General features: G+C 33.2%; 1 protein-coding gene across 1 annotated transcript; it reads left to right on the top strand.

Annotated features, from left to right (window-relative positions):
* The first annotated feature begins 3,180 nt into the window (after positions 1-3,180).
* Positions 3,181-6,238, top strand: LOC131640705 (protein neprosin-like). The gene is made up of 7 exons (XM_058911091.1): positions 3,181-3,593; positions 3,712-3,798; positions 3,894-4,106; positions 4,607-4,771; positions 5,075-5,128; positions 5,212-5,358; positions 5,743-6,238. Exons 1-7 carry the CDS (start codon positions 3,264-3,266, stop codon positions 6,118-6,120), a joined length of 1,374 nt encoding a protein of 457 aa, XP_058767074.1. The 5' UTR covers positions 3,181-3,263; the 3' UTR covers positions 6,121-6,238.
* The last annotated feature ends 4,500 nt before the right edge of the window (positions 6,239-10,738 follow it).

Raw genomic sequence — 10,738 nt, 5'->3', positions numbered from 1 at the left:
TCAATAATCCAAATATTCTTAGTAATATTACCATAGATTGTAATACATCGATAGTGCAAATTCTTACCAATAATTGTTGAAGGTGTACCATAATTTATAAATTATTTCGTTGGCAATACAAATAAAAAAGGTGCATTGAAAAACTAACAAAATAAAAACCAAACTTAAAATAAATACCTAGAAATGAAGTATGTCAGAATTCGATTTTGATCACACAAACATAACGAGGAAGGCCAAATGGAAAAATGATGACTAGATCATCAAAAATAGATGTTAGGACAGCGTCGCATGTTGTTGAGCATATTTCTCGGTGGGTATTTAATTTATCGTATCCATTGAGATTTAGGTGATATTACCGCCATTCTATAGTTTATAATGTTTTAAGTTACAGTTCGATTGGTTTTGATTTGGTAAAAGTAAGGGTGTGATCAGATCGGTTTGGACCGATTTTTGGTCAAAAAAATGTCCTAAACGATGATATATCCATCAGTTTGGTTTGGTTTGGTTTTTAACATTTTTCAATAATGGAACCAAATCAAACTAACCGGTTTGGTTTGGTTCAGTTGACCGGTTTACGATGTTTTTTCCAAATATTATATTCATCAATGTATTCTCCATTATTGTGTTTTTCGGTGTATTTTATGCTATTATTTTTTAAAATAATTTATTTATGTAATTTATTTTATGCTCTATTTTTTCAAACAAATTACAAGTTGCTCTTAATCCACATGAAACAGGGATATGATTTCCATTGCATCATAAAATAAGTTCACTATCAAATATAAAAGTTGACACTTGACATCAGAAACTTGGGAAGGAATTTGAAAACTTAACAGATAGAACACAATAAAACACACATCAAGATATTTTGTAACAAGACTAGAATAATTTTTTTGAAGAAGAAACAAAAAAGATAAAAACAAAATATGAAAATTAATGAAGAAACATGAACATGAAGAAGGTGACCATAACATATCATAAAGACAATATAGAGAGCAACAATTGTGGTGGACAACGAGAGTGCATTTTAGTGAAACCAAGTTTTTGTGACTTATGGTTTCTACTTTCTATGTTTTGGAGTTTGATTTTAGATGTGTGTTTTGCTGAAAATAAGGAAGTGTAAACAAAGATGGAAAATGGTTGAACTGATACAAATTTTAGGCTTATTGATGGATGGAATAAAAGATTTAGAGTATAATTATAATTATTGGTTCGGTTCACCGATTCCTAAAAACTAAAACCGAGAACCAAACAAACAACATCGGTTTTCATTAGTTTGGTTCAGTTTTTGAACCGAACCAGAAACAATCAGTTTTATTTTGGTTTGTTTTGGATTTTCGGTTTAATTAGTTTTTTCTGTTCCGCTTACACCCTTAGGTAAAAGTAACATTCATAAAATTTTGTAGCGTTGAGTAAAGTTTAGAAAGATTAATGTTTTAAAAGGCATATCAAGACTAGATTTCATCAACCTATTTTGCATGTATTCGATTAATCAAGCATGTGAGCTTCATTTATAATCAATATAACCACATTTCGCTCATCTATACCGTTTGTGTCTAAGACAGTATTATAATTTTAACCGTAGGATTTAATCGACGGTATCTCAACCTATTAAACAACACAAATAACATTTATTAACCGATATAAAGTGAATATCAAATTCCAACTCCATGTTTAGACTTGGGCTTTGATAGATAATAAACTTAGATCCAGATATAGAAGATGTATCTCACAATCTCTTAAACCACAAATATTCAATAAAAGCAAAGATTATCATCTATATTGATTATCAAGTTGTATCACACAAAAGATTAAAGGAAATACATACAAGTGAAGATTTTCACTTGATTACATCTAATCTTGATACAAAAGGAGTTTACCTAACCATTGACATGGTAACTTGCTTGACAAAGGAAATAAGAAAGATTCACAATTATCAATGTCGAAGAATCGAAGATTAATGCTCCAAATTGTTGATTTCGAGTTCCTCTGGTTTTTCTCAAGTGTTTTTTATCAGAAAATGAAGAGCTAACCCGAAATATCTAGAACAACTCTATTTATTGGGGTTTGAAAAAGTAGACTGCGCTAAGCCTCAGTAGAGCGCGCTTAGCGCAAGTACGAAGATATTTAACTTAAACTGCCACAAACCTCGCTTAATCCAAAAAGGGCGCTGAGCGAGCTTGCCTCTGCCAAAATCTTCTCTAAGCGCGCTTTGGCACACTAAGCGAGCTTTTACTTGCACAAATCCATCCAAAATGCATCTTTGAGCTTGTTCTTTTGTCTTTGAGTGCCCAAAGCTTTAATCATGCAAGAAAAACATACAAAACAAATTGAAATTGATTAAACTACAAGATATTTACAAGAATAAGCTAAAAGTTAAATATCCATACTAAAGTTAGGGTTGTCATAAAACTTCACTAAAACCAAGTGAAAAGGACCACAAAATATTATTAAATATAAACACAATTTGGCCCTTAACACGTGTGACATACATGTAGAGGCGCGGATGGGCTCACACGTTGGATTAAAAGCGACTTGTGAAGGCGCATGCAATGATTTGTGGTGGTGAAGTTTTTGAGTGTGGCCGATCTAGGGCGCCAATCACTTATGTGAGGGAATAGACATTGATAAAGGTTAAACGATGACTAGAAACAAAATAAAGAATGTCAAATAGTGATGATTTGAGATTGATTGTTGAAAAAAGTAACAATAAACAAGTCTAAAAAAAACAAGAGCTTTATAATACTATGTTGTAAAACAAGATTTTGATATATTAAAAATTGTCATCTAAGAGATTTAACACTACTGCGTGTCCCTGACTGAATTCGAACCCATAACCTCTACTGCGTGCCTAAGGCCTCTATTGCGTGCCTAGGGCTGGATTCAAACCTAGAATCTCTGGTCAAGCTGAAAAAGACCCCACCATGTTATCCAAATGGTCTTGGGTAAATGCTTGGTTTTTGTAGTTGGAAGAATAGTCATTTTAGACTTCAATTAGAAACATATGTGCTTAATCCATAAAGTTTATTTACAGCGATACTATTTATTAACATTTAACTTTATTTATGTTTAATCTATAATATTGACATGTAAAAGTAAAACACAAGTTAAAGACAGCAAGAAACAAGAAAGTACAATCCCACACTTTACTCTATTTTATATATGTTGAGTAGGATCATAAAATTCAAACCACTATTCTTTCTTTCTCTCTCAATCACTCACTTCTTTTCTTGGTAATTGTTCTGTTTAGAATCATAATCGACATGAAGGAATACTCAGTTTCCTGCAAAAGACATAGCAAACACCACACTAAAAGACAACACCATGTTGTCTCAAAACAACCATCTGCACAAAACCATTCTCTCATATTGTCCACTTCCCAAAACATTCCACCTATGCTACCTGCTTTTGTTTCTTTGCTACTTCTTCTTACTTCAATTACACCATCACTTTCTCATCACACCATTGTCTCACATTCTACTCACCACTCAAAGACTAACCAAACTTTCAAACCAGGTCAAGAGTTTCTCAAGTTAAGCAGAATCAGAACTCACCTCAAGAAAATCAATAAGCCTCCTGTCAAAACAATTCAGGCATGCATTTTTCTTTTATGTATATACCGATATACCGATATAAGTACAACGACTTATGATATGTCTGTAAGTTGTTTTCAGCCTATTTCTATAAACTTGCTTTCTCATTTTGCTGCAGAGTCCAGATGGTGATTTGATAGATTGTGTTTTATCTCATCAACAACTAGCTTTTGATCATCCTAAGCTTAAAGGGCATAGACCATTGGTAATAGTTTAATAACTATGTACTTAGAAAAACACAAAATGAACTTGCATTAGTTTGAGATAACATGAAGTAATTGAGAGGTTTAAGGTTTACAGAATCCACCAGAAAGGCCAAAGGGATACACCAACAATGGAGAAAATGTTAGTGAGATGTTTCAGCTTTGGGCTGATTCCGGTGAAGCGTGTCCCGAAGGAACGGTTCCGATCAGAAGAACAACAGAAGAGGATATTCTTAGAGCAAGTTCTATCCAAAGATTTGGAAGAAAGCCAAAACCTGTAAAGAAAGATTCAACTAGTAGTGATCATGAGGTAATTCATTTTCAAAGTTTAAGGCATTTAGAAAATAATATTAGAGAACCGTTGAGGCGAGGCCCTGTGCTGTAGCCCATGTTGTACGTCTGCAAAGATGACCCTGAACGCAGTTTAAATATATGGTTAATTACGTTTTAATTGTGTTTAGATGATTAATAATTTGCAAAACCTACATTAATCATCCACAAAATGTAATTAACCATATAGTCTATCTTTATTTCATTCCCCACCTACATTTTCCTTGACAGAAAGAAAAGAACAGCACTGGCTTAAGAGACAGTGAAAGGACACCACCACTTGTGTTTGTTTGTACCAAAAAGTAATATCAAAGATTTAAAATCATGATTTTGATGAGAAAGCTCTTCTTGTACCTACATTGGTTATTAGATGCCAATCATTTAGAATTTTTCAAGCAAAACTCCTAAAAAAAGGCCTATGTATGTTTATTGCAAATTTGCAACATATCTATTGTTGACAAGTTGTTTATCTTATTGCAGCATGCAATTCTTTTTGTAAATGGAAACCAATACTTTGGAGCAAAGGCAAACATAAATGTGTGGACACCACAAGTAACAAGTGAATATGAATTTAGTTTGTCACAAATATGGGTTATTGCTGGCTCTTTTGGTAATGATCTCAATACCATAGAAGCTGGTTGGCAGGCATGTCCTTACACTTTTTTTCCTAAATTATTCCTTTTCATGTTCATTTAATAAGTCTCACATTCAAATCCCCCCAGATGCCAACAATTTCTGTGTTGGACCAGTCCATACAAAACTTTACTCTGACTTGCAATTGGGCCTCATATTAGTTGATCTTTAGGTCAGATACCGAGTTTTCAAAAACAAACACTTAATTAAGTGCTCATAGCATATATATACTTATCATATAAGTGCTTATACTAGATAATCTAGTTGCTAGGAATGAATTTTTTCATTCTCATTATAGGTTATATCTTTCTTCAGGTAAGTCCAGAACTATATGGAGACAAATATCCAAGGTTCTTCACTTATTGGACTGTAAGTATTAGTAATAGTAATTAACTTATGCAACTTTTTTTTCTTGTGCATTGATTTGAAAGACATGTGCTATTTAACAACAGACAGATGCATATCAAACAACTGGATGCTACAACTTACTATGTTCAGGTTTTATCCAAACAAACAACAAAATAGCAATAGGAGCAGCAATCTCTCCCATTTCAGCTTATAACAATAAGCAGTTTGATATTGGCATAATGATTTGGAAGGTGAGCATTAAGATTATATGAACTAATGTATTTTCTTATGTTATATCAATGTTATTGCTTTATTTTTTGTATGACTTTATTGAATTTCTCAGTAGTGGACCTTAATGGAGTCTACTTTAATTATGTTCTTTTCTATTACTTTATTAAAGCAATAATTCACGCTTTACTTTTATTCTGGTCTTACTGTAAACAGCTTCTAAATACTCAAAAGCTGAATTTTTCACCTATAGATCTATGATGTTCAATAATCAAAATATTCAAAATAATCTCTTTTGGTCAATGTGTCACTAGTGGTCCTTTCTATGACCAAATTGAATAGTACTATAAGTGTTTATATTATAACTTACAATGGAAAGCATGCTGAGAAATGATTGTGAACAACAGGATCCAAAGCATGGACACTGGTGGTTGGAATATGGTTCAGGACTGTTAGTTGGATATTGGCCAGCAAGCATGTTTAGTCACTTGAGGAATCATGCAAGCATGGTACAATTTGGTGGAGAGATTGTGAATACACGTTCTAAGGGTTATCACACTGGGACTCAAATGGGGAGTGGACACTTTGCAGAAGAAGGGTTTAGAAAAGCTGCTTATTTTAGAAACTTGCAAGTGATTGATTGGGATAATAACTTGCTTCCTCTAGCTAATATTCATGAGTTGGCTGATCATTCAAGTTGTTATGATATTAGGCAGGGGAATAGTAATGCTTGGGGGACTTATTTTTATTATGGAGGTCCTGGAAGGAATGTAAAATGCCCATGAAAAAAAGTCACACTTGTTGTATGATATATTATAGCCTTCTTTGTTACATATTGTATTCCTCATCATTGTACTCCTTCTAATTATAATTACATGAGCATTAACAATAATTAATTTCAAATATTCTCTATTTGATTTTTTAGTCTATTTTAGGAATATAAGAATATACAATTAAGAGAATCAAACCATATGAAATCATTCCATATTAACGTCCCCTCAAATTGATGCGGGTAGTCAATGAACATCAATTTGTTAACAAGAAACTGATGACGTGGACGAGGAATCGCCTTTGTAAAAATATCTGCAACATGAAATTGAGTGCTAACACGAGGAAGTGATATTAGTTGATCATCATAGGCATCACATATTGAATGACAATCGATTTCGATATGTTTGGTGCGTTCGTGAAAAAACTGGATTTGCAACAATTTGGATGACACTTGTATTGTCAGGATAACGTGAAGTTAGCCTTGCTTGAAGAAATCCAAGTTTATTTAAAAGACCACGAAGCCAAAGTATTTCTGAACAAGCAGCAGACATGGCTCAAATATTCAGATTTAATAGAAGATTTAGAAACTTTTGCTTGCTTCTTACTTTTCCAAGAGATCAATGAAAAAATAAGAAACAAGCATCAACTAGTGATATATCGAGGAGTATCGTGACACCCTGCTCAAGTAGCAACACTATAAGCACTCAATTGAAGAGAAATTTTGACGTGAAAGAATAATTTGTGGTGAGAGGTTTCATTCAAGTAGAGAATTATACGTTGAACCCCATGCAAATGAAGATGACGAGGAGAATGCATGAATTGACTTACTTGCTTAACATAAAAATAAGTCAAAGCGAGAAATAGTTAAGTAATTAAGGCTACCCACAAGTTGTCGATACAATAAGGGATCAAGCAAAAGATCACCATCGTCACTATGATATTTAATACTAACCTCAAGGGGAGTATCTACCGGATTAGTTGATTGGAGACCAACCATAGAAATCAAATTTGTAGAATACTTGTGTTGATGGAGAGAGATACTCTTGGATGTAGAATAAACTTCAAGACGAAGAAAATAATGCAGTTTACCAATATCTTTCATATGAAATGACACTTGTAACTCCTGTTGAAGCTTCTGAATGGAAGCATTATCAAAACCAATAATAACCATATCATCAACATACAAAATAAGTAAGACAATTCTCATAGATGTGCTATGAATAAATAGATAAGAATCATACTGACTCTGAGTAGAGGAGACATTTAAGTTTGTAGGTGCATGAAATGTCCGCATCGAACATTGTGTTTGTCGTGGAGGACGTATGCGACAATTATATATAATATGACCTTGTTGCTTGCAATAATTACAGAACTTTTTTGCTGCAATAACGAGAAATATGTCCAAATTATTTGCAAGAGAAACGTTGAATTTATCTCATATCACGATCTTTACCTCTACTCTGAGCAGCATATGCAACCGCAACAGACTTAGAAACGATAGCTTCAGTAGACATGTCTCCTTGAGTAATGAGACATTGTTCCTCCCTTAAGAGTTCTCCAACACATATATCCAACGAAGGAACAATATTTCTATTAAGCAAAGCACCTCTGACAACTTCGAATTATGGGCGAAGTTTCATGAAAACTGATCTTGGCTACTTGTTTTGTAGACCTCTTGGACAGTCGCGAGAAAAATCTTGGGAACATCAGCATGAATAATACCATAGTCTTCTTTCTACAGATTCAAAAAACCAGAATGATATTCTTAAATAGATAAGTTACCTTGTTTGTAATTGGCTATCTCTAGCACCTATTGAAAATGTTTGGGTGCATTGTCTTAGTTGTAAATACGCTTCAAATAATTCCACATTTCTTGAGTAGTTGAAAATGATCACAAATTAATGATCATTTGAGGATTAATAGTGCTGAGGATCCAAGTGATTATTTGAGCATCTTTGGTTTCCCACACATCTAATGAAACTTTCTCTGTAGGTACCTTTGACACATCGTCTAGGTGACTCCATAAGCCCTTTTGCTTCACATAATTTTTGAATTGAAATTTTCAAGTAGAATATTTCTTATCGGTAAAACGGACACAAAAATAATTTCTTTCGCTTTCCATAGTCAAGATACAAATAACAACATGTTTTAACTAAAGCTCTTGATCACGTGCAACAATATCTCTCTCTTTAAAATAAAGGGTCAAATATGTTTGTGGTCCTCCTAAATTTTTCAAATTTCATTTTTAGTCCCTTAAAATATTTCCTTCAAATAATGGCCCTCCTAAAAATTTTCATCCACACTTTTGGTCCATAATACTAAAATCGTCGCTAATTCAGTCGCTAAGTAATATATTGTCGCTAAAATCGTCACTAATTCTATCGCTAAGTTGCAGGAGAGACCAAAAGTGTGGACGGAATTTTTTAGGAGGACTATTCTTTAAAGGAAATATTTTGAGCGACTATAGGATATTTAGGAGGACCATAAACATAATTAACCCAAAAAAACATGTAACAAATATATAATTCCAGTAATACCTCACCAAACCATTTGCCGAATCACGAGCAATTGCTGAACACAATTACGCACAAAACAGTTGCTAAACCAATCCACAAACTTTATTGAGAAATCACCAAGCAAAAAGAAACCCCAAAACAAACTGCAAAGCACAAGCAAACACGGAATGCGATCGCAAAGCAAAATCAATCGCAAAACCAAAGCATGATTACAAAGCAACATCGAATCACAAATCAAAGAATGATCATAAAGCAACACTAGATCACGAATCAACAAAGAATTCTCGATCACAAATCAACGAAGAAATCACGATCACAAGGCAACATCAAAAATAAAATGGCACGAAACCGCAAACAGCTACAATCAAGGTTTTAAAAATATTTTTGGGGAACATATGAAGATAAAAAGCTTACTTGGTTGGTAGAGAATTTCTCTAGAGGGAGAATAGTGAAAACTAAGAGAGAAACCTGGGAAAAACTATAACGGAGAAAACCCAATTTGAGGTGGAGTTTCCTATTATGGATACTAGTAGTAGTGAGGGAACACTTACAGAGATCTCTGATTATTGACTCATGATAAGGTAAGGAGGGTTATTGTAGCATATCAAAGGAACGGTTATGCTAACCTTGGATATTATGTTTTAATGTGGCTGAAGAACTGCAAAATAAAAGAAGAAAACCCTTCAGGGAGGCATTTGAAAACAGGTGGAGTCAAGGGTGGTTGAAAAATCATACTTGGAGGCTTGTTAAATTACCTAGGCACAACAAGGTAATTAGAAACAAGTGGATGCAACACGGTTCAAAGTCAAGGTGGAGATTATTGTAAATGTGCCTTACAACCTTTGTTGATGAAAAGCAGGAAAACATGTTTCGAGATTGCCAAAATCAAGAAGCCAAAAAACAACAAGAATGTCCGGTTTGGACAGTTCCCGGATTTCGAGTTTGACCAGTTCGAATTTCGGATCCGTTATTTAATGTTAAAATATTTGATATATATATATTAATTTAGAAATAGTCTAAATTAATATAAAATATATTATAAGATATTTATAATATTTTATTCTAATAATTAATGAGTTATGTTTTTGGGCTTGGGTTTTTGCTATTATAAATATGTATCTCCTTGTTATGTTTAAAGGGTGACAATCTTAGAGCTTATAACAACAAGGGAGAGCAAATGTTTAAATACATAGCATATGATTTTGGCTATTCTCATGGGAAACCTTAGAAAGACAAGGATTTTCTGGGAAAGCTTTGGAGTTATCTAAGAGAATTAGGGAATTGGGAAACACTTGTTTACACCTTGGGTTTGGGTTATTCATATATTGAAGGTTGAAGAGGTTGGGAAATACTTGGGGTAGAAATAAGGTTAATTTTTAGGGTTGTTCTTGGGAACATGAAGGCAAATGTTATTTTCTTGTAACTCATCTGTAATCTCTTGTAACAACTTTTTGAGTATAGTGAATTGGAGAGCTGCTCTCTCCCCTAGAGTAGATCGTTTGATTGAACTAGGTAAATAAACTTTGGTCTTTTAATTTGGTCTTTTTCTCTCCTTGTTATGTTATATTGTCTGTGTACGAATTATTATTGTTATAGACTATTTATTTTGGTTGCTACTATTTTTTGCCTCACAAATTGATATTGAATTTTGTCGTAATTCACAACAAGATAACAAACACATGAATGGAAGGAAAAATTCCAAGAGAGACCCAGCGTGGGTTCGTTTAACAAGATCAAGCTAACACAGTTTCACATGTTTAATTTGATTGAACCTTCTGATACCATGTTACGAATTCTGACTTCTTGTCATTCCTCATTGTATTCCTTCAATTTATAATTGCATGAGCATTTACAACAATTAATTATAAATATTCTCTATTTGATTTTCTAGTCTATTTTAGAAATATCAGAATATACAATTAAGAGAATCAAATCATATGAAATCATTCTATATGGAGAAATGATAAAAACAAAATTAACTAAAACGGGTCACACATATTACAATGGTCCACATTATAGAGAATTATCATAGTGAATCCTAACTACTGTTATAAACCCATTATAGAGAATTATCATAGTGAATCCTAACTACTGTTATAAACCCATTGTGTCTCTT

Source organism: Vicia villosa, unplaced genomic scaffold, assembly GCF_029867415.1.
Source record: "Vicia villosa cultivar HV-30 ecotype Madison, WI unplaced genomic scaffold, Vvil1.0 ctg.003279F_1_1, whole genome shotgun sequence".
NCBI classification, from domain to species: Eukaryota; Viridiplantae; Streptophyta; class Magnoliopsida; order Fabales; family Fabaceae; genus Vicia; species Vicia villosa.
Note: the sequence above shows the minus strand (reverse complement) of the source record. Positions and strands in the feature narration are given on the sequence as shown.

Bases quoted from the DNA above. Each gene is read 5' to 3' on its own strand.
- LOC131640705 (XM_058911091.1), top strand. From the start codon at position 3,264: ATGAAGGAATACTCAGTTTCCTGCAAAAGACATAGCAAACACCACACT. The intron at 3,799-3,893 runs GTAATAGTTTAA...TAAGGTTTACAG, and splicing joins TTAAAGGGCATAGACCATTG to AATCCACCAGAAAGGCCAAA. The intron at 4,772-5,074 runs GCATGTCCTTAC...ATCTTTCTTCAG, and splicing joins CCATAGAAGCTGGTTGGCAG to GTAAGTCCAGAACTATATGG.